Source organism: Pleurodeles waltl, chromosome 2_2 (assembly GCF_031143425.1).
Source record: "Pleurodeles waltl isolate 20211129_DDA chromosome 2_2, aPleWal1.hap1.20221129, whole genome shotgun sequence".
Classification (NCBI taxonomy): Eukaryota; Metazoa; Chordata; class Amphibia; order Caudata; family Salamandridae; genus Pleurodeles; species Pleurodeles waltl.
In genome coordinates this window covers 721,639,357-721,665,614 of record NC_090439.1, presented here as the reverse complement: position 1 = coordinate 721,665,614, position 26,258 = coordinate 721,639,357, and the positions used below count along the sequence as shown (strand labels likewise).

Sequence of the window (26,258 nt, the reverse complement as noted above, 5' to 3'; positions counted from 1 at the left end):
ATGGCATCCCCTTCAGGGCGCCATGCCAACAAAACACTGCCTGTGGCATAGGTAAGGCAGGGTGCACTATAACACAGGTGTGGGCATAGCTGCATGAGCAATATGCCCCTACAGTGTCTAAGTCCATTCATTGACATTGTAAGTGCAGTGTGGCCATATTAAGTATATGGTCTGGGAGTTTGACATTTCAAACTCCACAGCTCCATAATGGCTTCACTCAATACTGGGACGTTTGCTATCAAACTTCCCAGCACAATAAACCCACACTGAGGCCAGTGTTGGATTTATTATAAAAAGCACACAGAGGACATCTTAGAGATGCCCACTGTATTTTACCCTATCCTCTAGTGTAAGACTGACTGGTCTGTGCCAGCCTGCCATTAGCAGACATGTTTCTGACCCCATGAGGTGAGGGCCTTTGTGCTCTCTGAGGCCAGAAGCAAAACCTGCTCTCGGTGGAGGTGCTTCACACCCCCCCCCCCTGCAGGAACTGTAACACCTGTTAGTGAGCCACAAAGGCTCAGGCCTCATGTTACAGCACCCCAGGGCACTCCAGCTAGTGGAGATGCCCACCCCTCTGGACAAAGCCCCACCTTTGGCAGCAAGTTTGGCGGGAAAATTAGGAAAAACAAGGAGGAGGGACCACTTCAGCTGGGACCACCCCTAAGATGTCCAGAGCTGAAGCGATCCCCTCCCTGCAGAAACCTCCATCTTGGTTTGGAGGACAGGGACCAATAGGGTTAGGAATGTGCCTCCCTCCCCATAGGGAGTGGGCACAGGAAGGGTGTAGCCACCCACAGGAACAGTAACCATTGGCTACTGCCCTCTGACCCCTGTAATGGCCCTAAATCTTGTATATAAACCCAGTTACCAGATTCCTGGCGACCTGACAAGAAGAAGAAGGACTGCTTAGCTGAAACCCTCTGCATAGAACAAGGAAGACGACAACAGATTTGGCCCCAGCCCTAACGGCCTGTCTCCTGCTTCAAAGACTCTGTAAAAGAACAGAGATGCATCCAGTGGGACCAGCGACCTCTGTCAAGCTCCAGAGGACTGCCCTGCACCCAAAAGGACCAAAAACTCCAGTGGACGGTGGCCCTGTCCAAGAAGAAACCAACAACTAAGGACTCCAACCTCACTCCAAATGCGTGAGTCCTAATCATTCTGCACCCGACACCCAAAGCCCATGTCCAGGTGGCCAAACCAGCTGGAGAGGAACCCCAGGCAATTCAGAGCAAGTGCCCACCCTGGGTTGAACTCTCCACCCCTCCACAACAATGCCTGCAGAGATAATCCTGAAGACCCCGCTGACCGCAAAAGCTCTGGACAAAGTTATCCGACGCCTAAAGACCCACTCCACCCGCTGCTCCCAGGTCTTGGAGAAACCACCCCCCAGTGCAGCAATGGTCATCAGGCTGCCCTCTCCCCGGTCAGCCTGTGGTTTGCCCGAGACAAACCCCTGGACCTCGCCTGCAGCCTCTGAGTGACCCCCTGGGTCCCCTCATAGAGAATCATTGGAGACCCGACATCTTGTTTGCAACCTGCACCCGGCCGCCACAGCGCCGCTGAGGGTGTGTGTGATTGGTGCCTACTTGTGACCCCCCCCAATGCTCCTCTAAACCCCCCAGGTCCGCCTGTAGATCTGAAACCGAGTGCCCTCAGTCTCCATAGGAGCCAATGTTCATTTTTCCTAGAATTTGACCTCTGCACCCGGCCGGCCCTGTGTTGCTCGTGGTAGGTGTTTGTGGTTAACTTGAACCCCAACCTGTGGACTTCCTAACCCCCAGAGACTGGAACTGTAAGTGTTGTACTTACCTGTAAAACAATCTAACTTTTCTTCCCCACAGGAACTGTTTCTGAAAATTGCAGTGACAAGTTTTCAAATGGATTATTGCCAATATTTCAAAAACTGTACAACTTATCGATTTCAAACAAAGTACTGTTGATACATGTGTGAAATACGAATCTATTGAAGTACTTACCTGCAACTTGAATCTTGTGATTCTAAAAATAAATTAAGAAAATATATTTTTGATATCTAAAAAGCATTGTCTGGAGTTGTCATCGAGTGTGTGCTTTTTCTATTGTCTGTCTGTGTACAATAAATGCTTTGCACCACCTTCTGATAAGCCTAACTGCTCGACCATACTACCACAAAAGAGAGCATTTGTATTATCTACTTCAGCCTCTGTTAAACCTCTGGACTCTGTGCACACTATACCTTATTTTGATATAGTATATACAGAGCCAGCTTCCTACATGGTCCTTATGAATCTCCATTGTATGTCCTAATAACCTAAGATTATGGTCGGTATGGCCTAAGTTTAAACTGTATTTGGACTATACCTAATAACATATTTCTGAGTGAGCGAGCACATGATTGGCTGAGTGATGCGGTAGCTGAGTGCATTCCTAGTTTGCCCTAACATGATAAAGTGTTGTAAGTGCCTAAAGTACCTGAAGTGCCTGAGGTAGCTGACTTTGTCATCAATACATATACTGCAGTTACATCATTAATCAATATGCAAAAAATAGTCAGTCTACCATGGAGGTCTAAAAAAGTTGTGGTATCTCCTGAGTGAGCCATACCTGGGACGAACAGTTTCTCCTTTCTGTAATGCATACGGCAATTCGAATTATACCATTATCAAACAACACTGAACATGTCTAGCCTTTGTACATTACTGGAGTACTCTCTCATTTTCCACCTTGAAGAGACACATCAGCCCCACCTACGCTTTGCCCAACCCTGTGCCAGCCCAAAGGAAGAATTTCCCATATTTCTTATATTACCCACATAAGTCTCTCCGGTGCAATATTTTTGCACCCCTCTGCACTCCAAAAAACACCAGGGCGTGGGCCTGGGAAGTTCTCAACCCTGCCCCCCCAAAAAGGCGATACAATCAGCACTTTACCCCATTTGCCTTATTTGTACACCATTTGTGATACCTGAGGAATTGCCTGGAAAAAAAGATAATAAAAATAGCATGGATTCCTGCATATCTTTTCTGCATGACTACTGTGTAAAGCGGAACTTTTTGGATACTTTGAAACACCCTAAGGCATCTTAAGAATGTGCACACACTAGTGCAGCCATCTGTCAATCAGCCTTAGAGGCCAACTCCTGAAGAAGCGCCCGAGCCTCACTGATAAGTTAAATAGGAAAAACTTTCCCTTTGGTAAGACCCTGAGCTTTGAAACTTGAACAATAGTTGATTGAGCGCCCCTGGCTTTGAATGTGTCAGTTCTTTTTACAAAATCTCTGCGCTTCTGTGCCATGGCTGTTGACAAGCCAGAAAAAATTCTATATTGGGGCACCTCAGGAGTTGAGAGAGTCTTCTTTGCAATGGCTTTAGACAAAATTAGCTTCTTTACACGGTAGTCGGCAAGGTTTAATAAGAACTTGCTTGGCTATTTTGCCCCCAAGATTTGTCGAGCCGGGACTCTGTGTGCTCTTCTGATAGTTAAGTCACTTGTTAATTCTGGGATTGCCTGCTTCAAAAGAGATTCCACCCACTCCCTTATTTGGGGTCTTTCACTTCCTTCAGCCACTCCCCCATATGAAGTTTCGAGTGCCTATTATAATTCGCCAAATTGTTTAACTTGTTCTCCAAAGCATTTTTACTTTTTGCCAACTGCATAACTTCCTGTTGCATAATCAGAACTTGATCCTCCAGTGTCAAAATTCGACTTTCAGCCTTCTTTAATCTCTCTGGGGCCAAAGCCATGGCTTCCTCTATCTTTGACAGCCTCTCGTGGATCATAGCGATCTTATTATTCAAGCCCCTGATTTCAGTCAAAATAATATCAAAAGTGCTTTTCACAGATTGTGCAAACCTTTCTTTGGGATCGCTTGTGTTTAGTGCCTGTTGTACTGTCTGGGGTCCTAACACGGCAATATCTTCTGTAGAGGCCAGAGATCTTGCCCCAACTATACCAATAGACTGCAATAGTCCCTCTTCAACCTCTTCATCCCCCACCTCTCACCTGCCACTCTGTGTATTTTATGGTGTTGCCTGAGCTTCCACCTGAGCCGGTGATCTAACTAGATGCTTCGCGAATAATGGGTATTAGTGTTTGGGGTTGGGGGGGACATAAGAGCAGCAGATGGCTCTTGAGATAGATTGACTGAGCCTGCTGGTGATAATTCTGCACCAGATGGCTCTAGTACCACTGCCCCCTGACACATATTGACTCCACGCAGACCACTGGATTATTATGACCTCCTGCCATCCAGAGATGCCATTGGTTGCATATTCATTTTCTGCAGAGATTCACGCTATGCTTTAGTTGCTGTGGAGACTTTCTCATGAGCACCCTTACACTGTAATTTAGAAACTGGGGTTAATTGGTGCAGTGCAACACCACAGGCATTTGCTGTTGTACACTGCAGGATGCGCAAACTGTGGTTGAAAGAAAAAAGTCTGGAGACACAACCCGGCCCCCATGTCCCCCAACTGAATAAGTTGATTCTAGGTACCATTTAAGTAAATGCTGTTGATGCTTTATTGAAAGTTGTAGCCTGAGCCTGGACCCCCTTCTGGCTGTCCAATCCCCATCAGAGACAAGACCCGACCCAGCCCAACTCCTCAGAGCAGTGCGCTTCTCATCTATAGAGCCCAGTGGGAAGGAAACTCCTGTGTGTGGTGCACAACACATCCTCTCGTGACCTCGGGCAGCCACAGGCCTGCTTTTATTAGGCCCACCACGCATGTCTCAGTTCAGCGTCTCGTCTTCAGTTCCTTCGATCGATCGGTCAGCCGTGACAGGGGGCCCCTCGTTGCCACATTGACATGCTGAGGCGTATTTGCGACGTATTTGCCGGTCAGTGGAAGGCTCTGAGTCAGTGCCTTTAGAGCCTGCAGCACCTGCATCCATGACCCATGGCCAAGCAAGCCCATGGGGAGGAGCATGTGTGGGCCGTCATGCCGCCCAGCGGTCCTCTAGCCACACTTTCAGTGAAACTCATGCTCCTGCTCAGGTGCGCCCTCTTGCCGTGCTCAACTCCAGTGGTTGATAGAGCTTTCCAACTAATGTGCAGGAATCATCAAGAGATTGCTTCCTTCAGGTGTGTAGTGACTTAATTCATTGGGATCTGGATTCTGACTTCCGTTATCATCTTCAGACATATTAACATCACCAGAGAAACATAAAACGATTTGCCAGTGTTTGTTGTACCTTGGATCCTTTCTGGGAAACAAAATGTGCCACATTATTTTAAAGTGCTCTTAGCAGTAGTTCTGGGAGTCACTTGAATCAGAGCACTTTTAATTAAAAAAAAAAAAAACACGTTTTCACATTAGAATAGTTATAAAATGCCCAATAGAGACAATGCTGAAAAATAAAGATCCATACCTGGCTAAACAGGTGTTCCAAACAATTGTGCAGCTGATCTTGTTTGTCATGAGAAATGCGCACACTCATTGGGAGTTCGTCACCTGCAGATAGAATATTACACATTCAGAATTGCATAAAAGAAATACAAGTGTAAGCATGCACCTCTTCAACTTAGTTTATCACAAGATTAGTGTGGATAATTGTGACTGTCGAGGATTTGTGTTTGATTGCACCTGGCTATGTGTATACCTTATTGTAATCAAAATATCTTTTCTACAATTGGAAAATCAGTCTGGGGATTTTTTTCTCGATTTTGTTATTTAGAGTACGCACAGGAAACTATAGACCATACTTCACTTGATAACAACAATGTTTGATGCATTTTTAACTTTATTTAGAAACAACCTTCAAACCTAAGAATATTAAATTAGTATTACATACAATTAATAGATAGCCAAATTGATATAGCTTAAGATGAGATATTCTATGGCATGATTGCTATTTGTTTGTTAACTGGCCACGGCATGAGAGTGAATTTCAGCCAGTTTTTTTCCAGCCATTACCATAAGCACACTGGGACTCGAAGTCCATACTTATAATGGGAACATGGCATCATCTTGCTTAAAGAGCGCTGTTGAAGGAAAGAAATGTGTATCTGAAGGTCAACTTTGTCACACTGGGGCTGCTGACAGCTCTAACTAAGTGGCGCTGTCAGAACAACGAGTAGAAAGAGATGTATGGCTAACGTAAAACCTAATGTTACCTATGAATGCTGCTGATGACTATTATATATATCACCAGACACAACACAGCAGTGCAAACAATTGTTACATCCTGGTTCTTGAAATGCAGATCTTTATTAGAGGGTCATGCTGACAAGTCTTTTATGGGTAATTGGAAATGATCCAACCTTCAATTTATTGTTTAGTGTCCTTCCTTTCAATCTGAAAGCACGGTACAATAAAGCTTTGCAATCAAATTCAATAATCATTGAAATAAACAAAGTTTATGTTATGTATGTTGTGTTCAGTGTTATTTACAGCCCGCATGCTATCTCAAAAATAAAGATAAATAAAAAGCCGGCTTACATAAACGTGTTGGAAACTTAACCCTGAGTTCATTACAAGTTCAAACACCTCACTTTAAACATCACCAAGACCCACCGTTTCTTTGCTATCTCCTCCCTGTCCATCTCCCTGTCTCTACATGCTTTTGCTGGTTCTTGTTAAGCAAAAGTCCAATAACTACTTCAATTACCGACCAAACACACAGCTATCGGTCTTCACGAACATAATTGAGAAAGCACATTCTACAGAACTACGAACCCAGTTTCAGATTACCCTGCAGCACAGAGATGGCAAGCATCCCAGGTGTGGATGATACCATGCACATCACAGATAACTGTGGCCCTGCCTCTTGATCTTGATAGATCTCTTAAAAGTAATATCCTACCATCACACATTGGAATGTAGGCACAGTGAGTGAAGAACCCTTCTCTTACCTCTTTAAACAATTCTAAACAGAGGCGAACCTTTAGAATTTGTGACAGCCACTGAGCTATCCTCACCTTATTTCAATAGTACAGAACTCTATTTGGAATCCTTAAAGTACATGCGAGCCACGCAATGCAAACATGGGTATCGAATGCATACCTCAAGCTGAAGCCAACTACTAGAAAAGTCATCCAAATCACCAGCAGACAAGCCACAATCTAGGTTTGACTCTCTGACATGACCGTTGACAGATTAACTCCTGAACTTTCTAAAAGAGCTAAATCACTAGCAGTCAACATTGAAAGAAACCCCTCCTCCAAAACGCACATCCTTAAGAATGTCCAAACTGCCTCAGCACAGCTCTCTGCACATGAAAAAACCCAAGCTGCCCCAAGTCAAACTTCAAAGAAAAGTCAGTCCCACTTCTCTATCCCAATGGATGGTAGCAATCTCTTCCTAACATCATGCCTTGCCTCCAATCTAACTATATTAATGAGCATCCTTCATGACGATGTTTGACTCTTTAAACAAATAAAGAATTATGCCACCATCACGACTATGCACTTAAAATGACTGGTTCAGCAAGGCATCATCATGTTGCCTGATGCATCACCTGCAATGCAGTACCACTTACTACTCTATCCCCTTATCTGGATGAGAAATGATCAATTCCAGGAAGGTACCACAGCACAAGGAACAGCTACACTGCTGTGTGAAAAAAAAATGACCATAAGGCAAACCTTCTTGAGCTATGCCCCCAGGACAACATGTGTGCCAACATCAAGCGTGCCACCTCACTCCTGACAGCTACTGAACCGAACAATTTAAGAAGCATATTTATAGGACTGATGAAGTATCACTGAGCTTTTGCAGCTTGTTTGACCTAATAATCAATGTAGTATTCATCTCTTTCACAATGCTCACAATTTTGAATTCTCCTCACTCGCTTGCAATGGTAGTTCTACCCCATTATTTTATAGTGCTCGATTAATCCCTATGCGAGTTTATGCTATATCAAAACATATTCTCAGAAGCTGTAACACAGGGGGATAGTAGCAGACAGCAGGTGTTAGACAAATAATTATAAATAGGCCAGGTAAATGTTAGTCACTGAATGTGGAATCCTTGCTAGCAAAAAACACCTAAACATTCACATTACAAACAAATAATAGAGCATAAATCAATCTGAAATGGTTTGGGGATGGGAAGGGCATTTCATAACCTAGTATTAAAAAATAAAATAAAAAAAACAACTAATTAGCGAACAATACTTTTATTTATTTTATTTTATGTACTCATTGTGTGTTAAGTTTGCATACCTGAATCCATTTCATCGCTATGAAAGTATGAACTACACTGGCTACTGCAGACACTAGTGAAGGAGGCTATAGAGTTCCTGTTGCTGTTGCAGTCACTGAAAAAGAAAACAGAGAGCAGTAATCCAACTGAAAAACACTGTGAAAAAAAATATTATTTTTTTCCTTTCAACACTTACATGGCATATCATAGTGCTCATTTGGCACTTGTGCAACAACAGCTCCAATATTATTGACTAATTAAACTCCCACTCCCCTTATTTTCAGTTTATTGCTATATCCGAAATATAGACCGGTCAAAGAAATACTGTAAGGCTAACTGTCTTTGCGCAGTGACCATGCTACCTTCCTCCATGCGCCAATAACACTGTGTAAATACAGCTTGCGGTGACCTGGGTTCACTATTGCATTGACACTTTGTAAAGCGTTACTTCGAACAGCATTTGTTCAGAAGTAATTTGAGCGTATTATTTTCGTGAGAACCAAGACCCTGAAATGATATTCTAGGGAAAGGAAGAGATATCATGAAAAGTGAAGGGAGTGCATGGTCAACAAGTATGGGGATATGTGGGTCTCCTCCCCATCCAAAGGAACAAAAAACTATGGCCCAAAATAACAAAACCTTTGCACAATGAGGCGCAGCACCATAGACTACAGGGCTTAAGGTGCCACAAAGCGTCAGAGGGCATGATTGCCCTTCACCTTCGAGGCTAGCCTCTCACCTTGGGAGCAGTGGTGGACACTCACATGGTCTCCACAGATCTCAGGGCTGATAAAGACTACATCTGGTCACCTCCTAACATCATCTAACTCCATTGCTACCACTCAGCAGCTCACGCTGTGAATGTAAATAGAATTCAGCCACCTGACAATTCAAATGTGGGGCATGGAAAAGGATGCAAGAAACTACACGTTTAATTACTCGAATGTGGGCTATGTGGCAACCAGCAGAAAAAAATCCACAGGGAGCATAATACAGCACTTCGTAGGTGTGGATAGCTTATCGAGTAGGCTGATTCACCAGGAAAAAGTGAAGGGTTTCTAGGAGCTCAGGACCTCTGCTTTGCTTTCCAACCACCTTTGTCAGAAACACAGAGCATGCAACAGTGATTAAACGTCAAGCTAATTTTATATCTATTTTCGTATTTTATTTTTTTGGAATTTATATTTACCTTTCGGGCTACTTTTAGCAGTTTCAGAATTTAGTTGTTAGCTAAAGCATGTCTATGGATGCAATTACCATTTCATATCTCACGTGCCACATTCAAAATGAATGCAAAGCCCCTCTTCATGACAACCTAAGGAAACTGAAACAATCCACTCCTCACAAAGAAACATTTTCCTATAGAAGTGAGGATAAAACACCCCTACTACCAGAGATTAATGAAAGGCAATCATCACTCAGCCACTACTTATAATGAGCAGCTTTAAATGCAACACTAATGCCATTTCTCAGAGCATGTCATGGAGAAGGAAGGCACCAAAAGAAAAGAATGAGATCGTCCTACTGTAACATTTCCTCGTATGGTACTCACACTCTGCCCCACGTCTGTGAAGCATTTTTTACAATTCCGGTCAAAACATGCATGTGTTCATTTAAGGTTATCATGTTATAATCTTGCAAACATACTACTTTTGTGCACAGTCATGCACTGAAACTGTGTTCCTGAAGTTTGTGTGGTTATTCTTGAAAGACATCTGCACCTCTGTGAACAACTTCTGAGGCCTCATGGTGGGCCCACCCGTAGCTTCCAGACCACTGCTCTACAGTCTTCATAGTAAGAGACTTCCATTACAAGAACACAGATATATGAGTGAAAGCTAGCACAGTCTACGCCCAAATTAAAACCAAAACAAAAACCTTTACACATAAATACACCTGCAGCTCCAACCCCTAAATGGGTTGAATAATGCAGAGTATGTGCACCCAGAAGAGGTTTTATGCTGCACGACCAGGCTTTATGCAAGCACGACATTTTACAAGACTGGCTCGTTTGAGTAATTCGGATCACCTGTAGGAATCCCTGTTACTGATGGTGTCGTGTCCTGAATCTTCCTGCTCATCTCCTGCTACATTGAAGCACACCTTCTTCCCGTTCTTTTCTCCCCTTTCGTTGTCATTTTCTGCTGTTATTAGTGACTCAGGTCGCCTGCGCTCTGGCCTGGGAGAGTATGTTATTGAAGAAAGAAGGCTGAAAAGTAAAAAAAAATACAGCTCGGGTCAAAACTGGCTTTAATCAAACTGGAAAAGTACAGAAACTAATAGTGATAATATTTCTCACTGTCCCCTTTAAGTTACACAGAACCTTGCATATTAGGTCTTTAAAGATTTGATTGATACAGGTGAGGGCTACCAACAAATAAAATAAGAGGTAAAAGACAAAATGTACTTTCATAACCTGTTTATCATCGTGGGAAAGTACTTGCTATATCAATTCCTGCAATCAAGATAGTAATCGTCGATTGACGCATACAATGTTTTAACTCTACAGAATGATGCATGGTATCTGCTCCTAAAATCAATGTTAAAATACAGCAGTATTGATCCACAACACTTGTAACATTCACAGATAAATACTCTGCGAGCTGCATGAACTGTCGCTTTGTTGTGTTCTGTTCTGCTAGGGATTGATTCTCAATTGAAAGAGAGGTTAAATGTCACAGGTTTGCATGTCCAATTTTCATAAAACTACTGTTTTATTGAAGTTCATAAACTTATCATGGACTGCAAAGGAGACTTACAAAAATACAAATTAGTCAACTTCTCCTGAAAATACAACCAAACCTGATCACTTAGATCAGCAACAACCATGCCATCCTTTATAAATAAGCCAGTTAAAGTGCAGAAACATCTTTCAGTGCCCTTACCACCTTCCTCCCAATTTCATTATAAAAAGAGCTCAACATAATCAGAAATTAAAATCACATTAATCTGCAACTCAACACACCAGCTTCTGAACATAATAAACATATGAGCTTACATAAATCCATAAAGTGTTGAAAGAAAAGCAGTAATCTACCCCTCAGATGCAAAGAATCCCACATCGCACGTAAATGATTATCTTTCTACAAAGTAGGCACTTCTCAATACTTGCAGATTACTGCTGAGGTTATCGCTCTATCTAACTGAACACCAAGTAGAAAGATTTGAAAATCTTTGATAAATTGATTCTGTTGTATGTTAGGCCTTTACACAGAAGCGAGAATTAAGGGACCCTCCCCCACATCAAAATCCACTTCTATAAATGTATATCTTCCCTCTTCGTTCTTTATCACATTTTTCATCACACACCTACATTCTTGACAAAAGTAATTACAGTCCTCCTTCACATGATTTCACATAACTGAAGATGTAGTAATTAAGTTACAGCATTTATTTCGACCCAACGAGTGAGTCTTCTAGATGCGAGCTATGTCAGTTTGACTCGGACGCAGATTATAATAATAATTTACTATGCTTTTCACAGCTATTTAGCACTTTCATATCCCACGAAACATTCATGTTGATCTATTCAACCCCTTGTTTTGCATGCACGTCATTGATATTTTTAACAACATTAACGATATCAGAATACTATAAATGTTGGACCACATACTTCGCTGGAAGAATCCCTCTTTACCCTTCAACCACAATAACACAGTAAGAGAAACAAGAACATCAGAAACGTTTTTTAATGATATGTTAAAAAGACTTTTAGAGTATAACTACAATAAGGAAAATTATCACATACATCAGCACCATCATCGTCAATAAGGATCAGAGCCCCAGAGAAGCATGTCTGACACCAACGACAGAAGAAAGCAATCTAACTATGGAGTAGATGCCCATGAGCATTGCCAACTAAGGGAGGAGTCAGTATCCCTCGTTACTCGAAAGACTTCTTCAAACAAAAACAATTTGTACACGTCTGAGCCCTACACCAGATGGCAGAAGTATGCACAGCATGTGTATCTACAGCTACACATGCCACGAACATTCATAGTTTTGACATATTTGAAGCATTGTCATTTTTATTGCCATTTATATACTACATTATGGCCACTAGTTTTACACGAAAGTGCTATTACCTCACCCTAGGAATTCATGCACAATGTCTAAATAGGTATTGTGTGGGTTGCCCTGCTTGGCTGGCTCACTCAATTTACTGAGCAGCACGTGCATTTATCTGCTCCCATTAAATCTGCCATTTACTCTACACTTGTGCTTAACTGATTTTGAGCATGACATTTAAATATTTGTGGCTATAATAGATGCCTCTTTCCCCGATGATCTTTTTGGTGGCATTATGAATGGTGGGAGTTCAGTTCAATCAATGCACTGATGATGACCTTATTCACTTCTAGAAAACAGAGGTCAAAGCTTATGGCAATTTTAACAGCCAGACTGAGTTTTTAAACCTGATGACAGAACTTTGAACTGTTGAATATATCAAGGGCAGTCGGTCTTTCTGTATATATAAAAATCAATTGCACTATTTAATTCAATTCAATTCAGCTTTATTTTGGCAAAATAATGCCCTTAAAGCAAGTTTATCACACAGTCTTCAATACAGGCACATTATAAAAAAATAAAACCATTTAAATTCTTAAGACTAATTAAAAAAATTCATCCAAAAACTTGTAAAAAACAAAATTTCAATTTTTTTTAAATATAAATAGGCTTGCAATATATACACTCAGTGCCCTAAAACAGGTTAAAGCATATGTACAAGTGTAATTCTTCTTAAAAAAAATAACTTGGGCCATATCCACCACACTGTATCCCATAATACCAACATCAATATTTGCTAAATTGTGTTAATTTCCCATTAAGGGAAATTCCCAACCTATAATTTCATTTCTAATCACAAGACGTTATGCCCTGATAATTAAAATCTCCTGTTCAATAAGCATATATATATATATATATATATATATATATATATATATATCTCCAAAGCAAACAATTGTCAAACAATTGATTCATTGCACTCCAGGAGAGTTTAATGATTTTATACAAAGAAGTACAAGACGACGTGGTGTCGCCTTTGGAGATTGTGGAGGAATGGTTCTTTCCTCACGTTTGCACACGGTTAATCTGTGCGCCACAAGTTGGACCTTTGGATGGTGCATATACATAAATTAAGAATGCAAAAAGGGCACAATTATAAGCTACTTATTAAGATTTATACATTGGCAGTCAAGGATTTAGTGCTAATATGCCATATTGCCTCTAAGAATTTTGCCAACGTGCATGCCACAGTCCTGCACAGACTCGTTCTGCAAATCCTAAAGGCCGAATGCCGATCTCTAACACCAAGGACTTGTAGAGTGGCCTAATCCAACGTGCCCTCTGCCTATTATATGCTGGACAGTGGAATAAAACATGGGCAATATCCTCTTTGTCATACATCCCATAGGGCAAAGATCTGTTTGACATTCGGTTTGCTTCCATCTAGAAGTAAAAACCCGTGAAGGTAGGGATCCGATTCTGAATCTGATATAAAGTGCACGTGCATGAGGTGCTAAAATCATATCAAGATAAGGCTCAAATTCGTAGTGGCACTTAGCTAATGGAAAACTATCAGTTAAACTTGCTAGTGAAACTGTTGCTAACTGTGCAACTAACAAATTCGACCAATATGCATCCTTCAAAGTTTGGATAGTACTCTTTGGGAGATGCAAAGGGTCTTACCAAAACAATCCTAGCCCCAATGTGAAAAAGGCCTTTTTCACGTATCTGCACCATGGATTTTTTTCATTTTGCGGGGCAGCTAGCACCACTCTTAACCATATTCTGTATGGGTCTAAAACATCTGTAAACCATCATCTTATCCAATACTGCAGCGGCCTCATGGAGGCTATATCTGCAGTCGAATATAAATTCAAATCCATTCGAATAGGAATTGTGGGGGAACTCAAAGGGATTTTTAACAGGGCCTTAAGAAAAAAGTTCTCCGCTCTCTCTAAGTCTTGAAGTTTGCCATAGCCCCAAAGCTCAGCGCCATAAAGGGCTCCTCCTCTAGCTTGGCTTTTATACATCTCCATTGCTGGTGTAATGGAGAAACTGGGGGATCTACGGGCAAATCTCAGAATACCCGCTGCTTTTTGTTTCAGGGACATAGTGCATTTTAACAAGTGAGCTTCCCACTTATGCAAGTCATCCATCCTTATTCCCAAATAATCAAAATCTGGAACTCTTTCTAAAATCATACCATCCAACAATATTGTTTTCTTCACTCTACGTTTAGGATCACCAAACACCATGTATGTGTTCTTGGTGGCGTTAATTTATATGCCAAAATCCCTACAAAACCCCGAAGATTTCTCAAGGAGTCTATCAAGCCCAAGAGCAGTTTGAGAAAGTAGGAGAGTGTCAGCCGCAAACAGGAGGCATGGGGTCTTTACACGCGTATTTCTGGAGCATCATTTTCACAATCGTAAAGATTAGGGATGCAAGCATTAATAAAGAGTAAAAAAAGTGTGGGAGCCAACACACATCCCTGTCTCACCCCCTTCAATAATGGAATTTCCCCAGTCAGTTCACCATTCATACCCCCACCTTATTCTGGCGTACCTTTCAGAATATAACTCCTCGATCAACTTTAACAAAGGGCCCGGGATCCAGCCCTACCCAGGATCTCCCATAGTTTATCTCGAGCGACTAAATCAAAGGCAGACTTAAGATCCACAAAAGCAACAAAACGTCTTCCAGTATCCAGGTCAACATTTTTCTATTTGATTGTAAGAAAGCGGAAGACCTGGTCTCCTGTGCTGGTCCTTTGCCTAAAGCCCGCCTGGAGTTGGGATCAAATATAATTTTCCTCTAGCCAATCCTTAAGCCTACCCAGGCCCTGATAAGAATAAATCTTCTGTAAATTATCTAGAAGACTTATAGGTCTATAATTTCCTGGGACTGATCTATCCTTTTTTTTGTGAATTGGGACAATTATTGCGCCCTTCCAAGAGCGAGGGGGATTGCAACCTGCCAAAACTGCATTGGACACATTATTTATATAGGGTCCCCAAAAACTTAAATCAGACTTAAACAAATCAGATGGAATTTCATCTAAGCCTTTCCCGATTTTTGGGCTCTGATAACTGTCACAGTCTCTCCTAGAGTAAACAGAATGAGCATGTCTGCCCCTGGACTAACAATCTTTACTACGCTCTTTATACCCGCAGAAGGTGGAATCTCCTGTCTGTAGAGTTCAGTAAGATAATGCGACCAAACATCAGGAGAAATATAGCAGTCAGGTCTAAGGTTTACATTCCGTCCTTCATGGGCAATCAATGACCAAAACCGCTTAGGGTTATTTTTGTTTGCTGTTAGGAGCAGTTCCTGCTAGGTTATCTCTTCCCATTTGCTCTTGCTAGTCTTTATTTTGGGAGCATACTTGCGCCTTGCAAGAATGATCCTTTCTCTAGCTTTTGAACGTATTGCATCAAAGAGGCTGCCCTTGGCCAATCTACATGCTTTGTTAAACCATTTACAATTGCCTTCTCTCAGCTGCAATCTTCACTTACTCACTCTAAGGAATAAATCTTTTAGAGAAGAAAAGAGTTTTACGTGGGTAGTCATGATCTAGGTTGGTGTGCGCATGCAGGGTGTGGCATATAATTTATTGGTGAAGACTAGATCATGCAGTTTAATCACTAATTTCTTAGAGTTTATAAAAATCTCCCATTTTATGGCACGTTTATTGTTTGACACAATAGGAGGCATACCCTCGTAATCTTGCCAGGTATTATTTATTCTGGAAAACCACCTATGACACTCTACCAGAATAGGAGAGCCATCACTATTGCATTGCTCTCCCACCCTAAAATCTTTAAATTCATGCCAAATCCTATTGCACTATTTAATTAAATTACTTATATTGTAGCACTTAGCCACTATTTATCACTCTGTTCACAATATTTGTCACATTCATGTTTTTAGAATTTGATGTAAATATATGAACAAACCAGAACTTGGGAAGTACCTGGGGCTACCCTCCCATTCATTGACACTACACTGAGCTAACTCTGACAGTTTAAATGTATTCACATTTCTCCAATAAGCAACACTGTTATGACTAACCTTTTTAGGCTTTTGGTGTGAGGTAACTAGAGAGATGCATCTGTCAAGATCTGCTGGCTGATGCAGCATATTAAGCACATTAGGAAGAGATGGAAATAATGTTAAGGGATGTGGCAAGCAAAGGATATGGATCACAGAGAAGGACTCTAAGGAACAATTCTGGTGCTAGGAACATGTGAAGAGAATGGGCTAAGCGCATGGAAAGTATAAATAAATACATAAACACAAACATAGACACCCACAGTTAATACAAGTAAATACATAAGATCATTAAAAATAAAACCAAAGAAGCCTCAAACTATGCTTCTATGAAGCAACACTCCTTGCTCAAATTTATCTTGATTTAGAGTGAAAAGTATAGCCATATGGCTCTTAGCCCTACAGACCCATGCATGGAAAGCTCCTAAATTAAAATGTACCACTCCAGGCTGGTTTCAGTATCAGCCTCTTATTGTTTCCCTCCACTCATATCCTAGTTTCTTTCCATCTACCATGTTTCCTTCTAAGCAGCTGGACAGTGACTCACACACCAATCATCTGATCCAGACCAACACAGTTGTAGGCAAAGCATGCCTGTGAAGTCTATGTGAGGCTAATGCATGCGCAGAAACCATTTTAATGTTGCAGTTATGCACTTTTAAATATTAGATTCCCAGCCATTAACTGCAGTAAAAAACACAAATAAGCAAGAAACCAAGGCCTACCAGGCCCTGGCCTTCTACTGCCAGCAACAAAGTCAAAATTGACATAAATTAGAGAAAGGTATGGGTCCACCGCCTACGCCTAGCTTGTTCATTGGTAATTTTGGCACTCCTTGCTCTTATCATTCTCTCTCAGTAGCAAATATGAGGTAGCTGAGGGGTTAAGAGTAGAGCAGGGGTTCAATGCTGTGAAGGGGTGGGTGTCAAAGTGGTGCCACTGTCGCTACAGATGGCGTTAAGTTGAATCAATGCCTATGACTATCATAACTTAACATGCAAAATCCATCACACCAGCCACCAGAAGGAGGCCAAACAAACCCAAGGCAGAGACAGAATGCATCATGTGGCTCAACTCAATAGCAGTGACTTTTTCACAGCTATGTTGTTGTGCAGGTGTGGCTAACTTATAACTATGTTATGGGCCATTAAAAAACACTATTTAATTCCATCTTGTGGAGAAAAACTGATTGAACAGCGTATGTTTTCTTATGTGCAACACACATTTCCAACAAACATTTCTTAACTTTTTTTGCAATTCAAATATTAATGTGTGACTCTATTCACCAATAAGTGAAAAGAGGTAGATTTTATAATATAATAGGCACTTGACATTGTCCTCTATATTCCTTTTCCTCAGGAAGCTCCACACACTCGTCCATACCATCTTTGTTACCTTGTATAGCAGTAATTGTTTGTGCACATGTTGGTTGAGCAAAGTAACTGAGAAGATTTGTAAATACCCACAACGTTACTGTTGGAGTGTAGTTTTATAATCAAACTTAACATAAAATGTTCACGAATTAATGCATAATGATGCCGCATAGAGAATGTATTAATGTGCTTTTACTAAACGTGTGTTTGAAATGTGCCCACGGGGAGTGCCCATCATTGTATTCGATGATTAATGAAATTGACTAATGATGAATTATTAATGTACTAATGTATGATTTTGTATTAGTATTAAGAGTTATATGTTAAGGTTTTGCTAAATTAACCACTAGGCCTTAGTTAGCATGAGTCGGGCCTACCTGTCCGGTTTCATGTTAAATGTGTTTTTCTAACGTGCAGTGTACTGACTTGCTGAAGGACATGAAGCTGTACTTTTCCAGGAGTTAGAGATATGTGTGTAACCGTAGTAAATTTTCTCATGAGAACCCGACTTGCTCAAGGAGACATTCTTGTGGAGTGCAACAGTGTAATTCGCAACAGGTACAAGGTCATTTAGACTAGGGAAGACAATGGGACTACTGACTTGAGTAACAAATGTCACTTATTCCTCACCTGACATTCTACCCGTTGGAGGCGTCAAACCCAGGAACCAATGAGCTGCGTGAGAACTGTCAAAGTGGAAAGCTCTAATGGGGTGACCGTTGGACTATTGGATGAAGATAATGATGCACCAAAACTTGCCCAATTGGAAATTAGGGGACTGTACGACAATTTTGATATAATCGTAGGACACCGGGAGATATAGCCATTATATGGCATTCCGAGCCATTATAAGCCAATATATGCCATTCCTTTGCCATAATTACTACGTGCCTTTGCTATTGCCTAGACACTTTGTCACTCTGTCTTAAAGACTTTGCGGTTAAATTCTTTGAACCATCCTTATTCTGCCTTGCCCGATCTATACTATTCTCCTTATGAGGGAAGAGTCCCTTATTACCCGTCTTGCTGAACTTTACTGTGTTTCCTGGCTGATGGCGAATCAACTGATGACCTGAGGACGAAGACTGACTCTGTATGCTGACCCATTACGGAGGGTAACTATATGATGAGGAAATTGTAATTGTCTGTTTGCCTTTTCTTTCTAGGTACCAACTGCTTCTTTTGATAGAGACCATAGTTAGATGTTTTTCTAAATTTGTGTTGCTAAATTATTTTGCATGAAGCCCAACATGCTAATGCTGATTCGAGGTTAGTTAAGGAATTCACTAAACAGACGCAAATAGGCAAATAACTGAATCTATGCTTTGTTGAATAATGCGCTATTGAAACTCTGCTAAGATTAACCCATGTTGACGTCGTGCTTTGTTCTAATGTTTATGATTTTTGCCTTGATGAAATCTTATTCGAGTTGTCATATTATAATAGTGTTGCTGGTTTTGAGACTAATAAATTTGCTAGTAGAGTGTAATCAATAGGGAATAAATATCATAAATCTTACAAAATATTGTGTGGTTATTTCATGACTGAGAGGCCTTGGTGTGTTTTGTTTCTTACCTATACGATTTGCTATAGTGAATATTGATAACATTATTGATCTATTGATTGCTATGTTGATTAATTGTCTCGTCCTAAGGTGTCTTCAATCAGGGTCAAAAGATTAATTGGCCTAAAACGAGTCCCAGACTAATTAATTATTTAAGACGGGACGCGTTGCCATTACTCCCTCCACTCCACTGCAAAATATTAATGTTCTTGTACCTAACCATAAACTGACAACTATCCACTAATTGCCATTTTTGTCAGTTTTCCACAATTGCAACTTCTACCTGCAAGCATAAATGCATACAACTTGTGATTTTAAGAATGAGGGTCAGTGGTTCCCACCTGCAGATGGCACTTCTTCCACACTTAAGCTGAACTTAGATGCGGAAAAATTGTTGTCACTCAGACCCCTGTTCATTTTAACAAGTGAGAACTATTGTTCATCAAACACATTTACTTGGCATAGTACATGAACTTTAGTTTTAAGGGTAAATGGAAAATAAAATATATTTGTCCCTTGCTTTGACGAAAACTGTGATTAATATTCGACCCTTGTTACGTAGAAACGGAGCTGGTGCAAAAATGGTGCAAACTGATTTTGCACCATTTTTATTGCTCTCGGCATGGAGGAAATTAAGTGTTTTCGCTCCGTTTCAAAATCGGAAAGAAAATTTACATCATTGCAGAAGTTAAGGAAACGGACTGTAAAAACAGTGCAACAAATATACGATGCAGGATTGTTTATAAATAAATTTAGAATGACAAGGCGTTTGTATGGTCCATAGACAACTAACTTTGTTAAAAAAAATGCTGTAAACTGATTGTGCTTTATTGTGCCTCTGCTAATTGAAGGAGTACCAGGAGTCAATAGTGGCCACCACAATAACCACCACTTCCTGCAGAATCTTCTCCATCACCTTATGGAGCGCGAAATGTATACAGGAGACCTGAGGTGAGTGAATGAGAAGGCATCCACCCTACAAGCTTCTGTAAACCAAGTCTCAATGCAAAACTTGGGAAACAGGGTGTTGTCAGCAGACGCAAAGAGATTCATCACTCTCATGCCAAACCTGCTTCTCCACGTGGGCATGCAGCAACATCCACCCAACACAGCCACAGTACTGGAGTAGGGCAGGGGCAGCAAACAGCTGTGCATAAAAGCACATCATTAAAATTGAAGGAAAAGACAAACTGCTTTCCATAACAGAAGCAAAGGTTGACCATCTCTGAGAGAGATGGAAACAAACAGTGATGTACAAGTGCAAGGGATGCTGTTATGGGGAAGCAGCAGTGCTTCTTTATAGAAATAGCAGAAAGGCTTAAAGGATCTGGTTATAGATAGGTAAACAGTCCGCTTCCCCTTCTCTCATCTGCATCGCATATTATCTCTTAGTGAGGTTCACCATCATGAGTGGACTGGGATGAAAAAGATGTGCAAGGTAGTAAATGGGAGATAACAAGCAGTTCCCCAAAAATAAATTGGACAAATCAATTAATAGAAATCAATGTTTTCTGACATCAGTTGTTTACATCTAAATTATAATGTCACCTTAAGGGGGAATTTTGGCTTAAGGTTGAACACAGATAGCTTCTACTTTATTGGTGGAGTTTAAAAAGCACAATGAAAGTACTTTGGTGCTGCCCCACACCCCCTATCTTTTTGAAGATGACTCCATGTGGAGCTCCACGCAAATATCAACCTACCTTCTCTGCTGTCAGAAAAAAGTGGTGTTCATTGATAACTTTGCCATGGCCGATTGGATCAATAAGTCAAGACGTTCATAAACATTTCTATAGTTCACCAAGCATAACCATGCCCATGCATGTTCATAATGAGTGTTTTCTGATAAACATTTCTTTAGGTTTCGTGTACCCACTGTCTGATTGCAGTTCGTAAGTTGCATGCTTCCTCGTTTGCATCTCTCAGCAATGTATATTGTATCAGTTAGAAGAGTGAGCCCTACTGGTTGAAGTTAATACTGCCACGAACAAAGAAAAAGCGAGGTATACCAGAGTGAACACTGCAGAGACAGCATCTTACATGGATTAAATAATACCTAAGCCAACATATTAATTGAAAAGACATATGAATTACCACATACAGACAGAGAGTAAACCTGTACAGTGTGTCTGCAAACATGAACAAGGAACATTTGAAAAAAGCTCCTTCTTTGAAGCTCTGTTTTCAGACAACTGCATGGATACCTCCTTTGCATCTCTTATTACTAAAATTTGTCTGGCAATATAGAACATGCAGTGCTTCCATGGAAAGTCACAATATTGCTCAATGAAGAGGAACTGTGCAGAAAAGTCTTCAGTTGTTACTAATATTTGTTTAATTTTTGTTTCATGAAATCAAGTGAATCACAACCCTTCCCTCATTACTCGCGCTGTCTCCTCTTGGTCATACTTTCTTTCCGCCCACCACAGTAGCTCAGTTGTGATGCCATATTTTCTAAGCAGAACAATGTGTACGCAATCAACGGTTCACACCCTGGTGGTTCTGGCTTCCATTTTGTCTGTCCTTCCTGAACGGATCTTTCAAGTGGGTCTCTTGGGGATCCTGTTTCCTGTCCAACACTGTGTTGTTTCAAAACAATTAAACATTGGCAGCCCACTGGGGGGAAACAGATGAAAAGTTCGAAGCTCGCAGGTTCTAAAGGAAACACACATTACCAGATGATTTCTCAACAGGGCAAAAGGCTCAATGTGCAGGTTTTGTTGCACAAGAAAGGACGTGACGTTGCTGAGCACTTCAAAGACACTAAGGCTCGTATTTATACTTTTTTAGTGCTGCATTTGAATACTTTTTTGACACAAAAGTGGCGCAGACTTGCAAAATTCAATTGTATTTGGTAAATTTGCACCTCTTTTGCGGCAAAAAGCAGCACAAATGCAGCCCAAAAAGGTATAAATACGGGCCTAAATGTAACCAGTAAATATTATATTATGACGAAAAGTAAAAAGAGAAAGTGCCCCATAGGTGGATAATACCATTCTTGTTTAGCACGCACTGCGACCTAGCTGTCAGTGTGTTCCTACTGTGCAGAACAATGTGCATGTCTCTGTGGACTGACATAGGTGAGTGGCAACCCTGAAGAAATGTGACCAATGTAAGTGAAAGATCCATGGACTGGGGACCTCAGCACTGATATCTGCCTGTACCATGTGGTATGTACATTAGAGAGCAAAGGTATAGTCATATGATAAGGCTTTACCTGGTGATACAAAGCAACATTCAGTATACTTTCTGGCTTGTGGGGAGACTGATATGTCTCTAACTTCTGGTTCCTGTAGATTAGTAGTGTCTGCCACCTTAGCAGCCATCTTGATGCTACTGTCAGTTATTACCCAATGTGCTGTTTGCATGTATACTAATAAATGTGTGTAGATGTAGCATACTAAAGTTTTTGAATTTATCCATGTTTGAATCCTAATGTTACAAGCCTTATGCTGATAGTGTCCACGTGTGATGTTCATGACATAGATTGTACAATACAGAGAGCCATAATGATAGCAGAGTTGTCATGCATCACAGTTGTACATGGTAGATACATGACACACACTCAGGACCTGTGTTAAAGTGTGATTTATTGTGAACAGTTAATCAATATGTGTGACAAAGAATCTACAATGACAGTCTAAACAGTGAAGGGTTCAGACATGGTGGCTGGAATCATCAGGGTAGGTGCTACACCATATGGATACACAAGTCCAGTGCCCTTGTACCATGGAAAAAATTGAGTTTGCATTGAGAACAGTCAACAGGGTGTATCTGTGGAACACAAGGGGAACAAGTCAGGAGAGGTTCACTTCCTGGGAGTGGGTTTTGTCTTGGCATCTGCTCACCTGGATGATCTATATTCTATGGGCATTGTGACTGGGCACTCAGCTATGGCTGAGTTTCTTGGTGGTGATAGTGGGAGTGAGCCATTTCATTGCTGTTGTTGCCATTTACTGTTACACACCTGCACAATAAAGACGGCTTATATTGGTAGTTAGTTTCACAAGCATGACACCTTACATTTTTTGCACTGTTCTGATTTTCACGATGGTGGGTTATTGCATTCTGGGAATTGGAGTACTATGAGTTGCCAGTACTTCACGTGTCATTTCCAAGGGCTTTGGAGCCAGGTAAGTTTAATGGGCATGTGGCATTCCAGAAAGGGGTATTAGAACATTTGGACAGAGGTGTTGTGGGTGGTATGTGAATTGGGGCGGGTTAAGGTGGTGAGGGATCATGCAAGACTTGACAAATGAGTGACAAGTATTTTTGGTGGACTTACCACACTCCACTCCCCCAGGTATTTCTGTCAGGCCTCAGGATGTAGTATGTCCAGGACCTTCTCCTAACAAGATGTGAAAGAAGGGGGAGGAGGTGGCAGCCCACCGCCAGTCTTGAGTACCGCCAGCTGATGCCTGGAGGCCATGGAACGTACCTTTCCCCTGAGGTCGTTCCACCTCTTCCTGATGCCCTCCCTTGTGCATAGATAGCTGCCTACAGAATTGACTCTGTCGACTATTCTTTGCCACAACTCCATTTTCCTGGCAGTTGATGTTTGCTGGACCTGTGCTCCAAACAAGTGTGGCTCTACCCTGGCAATTTCGTCCACCATGACCCTCAATTCCTCATCCATGAAATGTGGGTGTTTTTGTAGGGACATGGTAGTGGAGGCTGTGTGTGGCTGTGTGTGGCGTTCAGGTTGCAAAGGATTGTGGGTGTGTAGGGATGGGTTATATGTTGCAGTGTGTACGTGTGTCGTGTGTGTGGATGTGTGTCAGATGTTGGGATTGGACTATAAGTCTTGTTTTATGCATCCCCTAGATCAGTAGACCTGTACACTGCTAGGCAGAAATGATTCTTAATATTTGAAGCACATATAGAGAAGACTTGCTAACAAATGTTTTCTTTCCTGAATTTTGGGATGTCCATTCCAACTAAGATTCTGATGGCACTGTTTTTTGTAGACTCAATTTGGTGATTATTATTCTTTACTTGCACATCCATTCAAACTCCTGCAATATGTCACCTATTACAAACGGGGTCTTTGGTTGGCAGTCAGGTTACCCCCTGTCCAAGCATGGACCCTCACTCTAGTCAGGGTAAGTCACACACAATCCAAATTATCCTGTGCCCACCCTCTGGTAACTTGGCACTGAGCAGTCATGCTTAACTTAGAAGGCAATGCATAAGTATTTGTGCAATAAATCATGCAATAACACAGTAGAACACCACAAAAATACACCACAGAGTGTTTAGAAAAATATATAATATTTATCTGATAAGATGCAGGTCAAAATGATTAAAATACAATAAGTATATGTTGAGATATCACTGTAAAAATGATAGAAAGTGTCTTTAGTCTTTTAAAAGCAATCAATGTCTCTTTCAAGCACAAAGAACCTGGTTTGTGTTCAAAATCTTCACAAAGAACTGCAGATGAGGAGATGCATGGAAAACAGGGAGGTGTGTGTTGATTTCTTGGGCCGTACACAGTGATGCGTTATTTAGTTTTCACACAGGGAAGGCTTTGCATCGATTTTCGGCTCTCGGTCTTGGATCCTCTTCGGGTTGAGGGGTTTTCAGACACCCCGGGAATGATGCGTGGATTTCCGGCGCTGACAGCACGAAGTCACAGGGACTGCATCGATATGGTGGGTGTTGCGTGGAAATTTCTACTGCACTGCAGGCGCTGCATTGATTCCTCTCTGGAAGTCAGGCTGCGTTGTTCTGGCTCGGCTGTGCGTCGATCCAGTGGGCCGTGTGTCTAATTTCTGGTCCTTAGACTGGTGCTGCGTCGATCATCTTGTTGCAAAGTCGGGATGCATCATTTCGGTTCGGCGTGCGTTGAATTGTTCACTGCAATGCAGGCTGTGCATCGTTTCTGGCAGGCTGTGCATCAATTTTCGCCACACAAGGAGTCCTTCTTGCAGAGATGAATTCTTTTTGGCCCTGATACTTCAGGGAACAGGAGGCAAGCTCTATCAAAGCCTTTGAAGAGCACTTCTCAGCACAGCCAGAGAGCAGCAAGGCAGCAGGCCAACAGCAAGGCAGCACTCCTTCACAGAAAGCAGTCAGGCGAGTCCTTTGGGCAGCCAGGCAGTTCATCTTGGCAGGATGCAGGTTCTGATTCAGGTTCTCTTCTCTTGAAAGTGTCTCAGTTGGTAGGGACAGCGGCCCTGTTTAAATACCCAAATGTGCCTTTGAAGTGGGGGAGACTTCAAAGAGTGGCTTAGAACTGCACAACGCCCCCCTTCAGTTCAATCGTGTCTGCCAGGGTCCCAGTAGGGGGTGTTGTAGTCCTTTGTGTGAGGGCAGGCTACTGTTCTTTGACATGTAAGTTTCAAGCCCTCCAGCCTCCCGGCCCAGGAAGACCCATTTAAAATGCAGATATATGCAAGTGAGGTTGAGTATCCTGTGTTTGCGGTGTGTCTGAGTGAATGCACAAGGGAGCTGTCAACTGAACCCAGCCAGACATGGATTGTAAGGCACAGAAGGATGTAAGTGCAGAGAAATGCTCACTTTCTAAAAGTGGCATCTCTAATATAGTAATATTAAATCCAACTTCACCAGTCAGCAGGATTTTATATCACCATTCTGGCCATACTAAATATGACCTTCCTACTCTTTTCAGATCAGCGGCTACCACTCCAAAAGTATATGAGGGTAGCCCCAATGGTAGCCTATGAAAGGAGCAGGACTCACAGAAGTGTAAAAACGAATTTAGGAGTTTTACACTACCAGGACATGTAAACTACACAGGCATATGTCTTGCCTTTTGCCTACACAGCACCCTGCCCTATGGGTTACCTGGGGCATACCTTAGGGGTGACTTATATGTAGAAAAAGCAGAGGTTTAGGCTTGGCAAGTACTTTTAAATGCCAAGTCGAATTGGCAGTGAAACTGTACACACAGTCCTTGCAATGGCAGGCCTGGGACATGGTTAAGGAGCTACTTAAATGGGTGGCACAATCAGTGCTACAGGCCCAATAGTAGGCCCTGGGGATATATAGTGGACTTTACTAGGAACTTATAATTAAATTAAATAATCCAATTGGGTATGATCCAATGTCATCATGTTTAAAGGGAGAGAGCATATGCACTTTAGCACTGTGTGTCAGTGGAAAAGTATG

General features: G+C 41.6%; 1 protein-coding gene across 1 annotated transcript in view; it reads right to left on the bottom strand.

Moving 5' to 3' along the window:
• Positions 1 to 26,258, bottom strand: part of PREX2 (phosphatidylinositol-3,4,5-trisphosphate dependent Rac exchange factor 2) — a 1,096,481-nt gene that overhangs the window by 366,246 nt on the left and 703,977 nt on the right. Inside the window, exons 27-29 of the mRNA XM_069220299.1 lie at positions 10,159 to 10,338; positions 8,150 to 8,244; positions 5,356 to 5,438 (exon numbers count right to left, since the gene is read on the bottom strand). Of these exons, the coding sequence (XP_069076400.1) occupies positions 5,356 to 5,438; positions 8,150 to 8,244; positions 10,159 to 10,338 (358 nt within the window). The remainder of the gene's footprint in view (positions 1 to 5,355; positions 5,439 to 8,149; positions 8,245 to 10,158; positions 10,339 to 26,258) is intronic.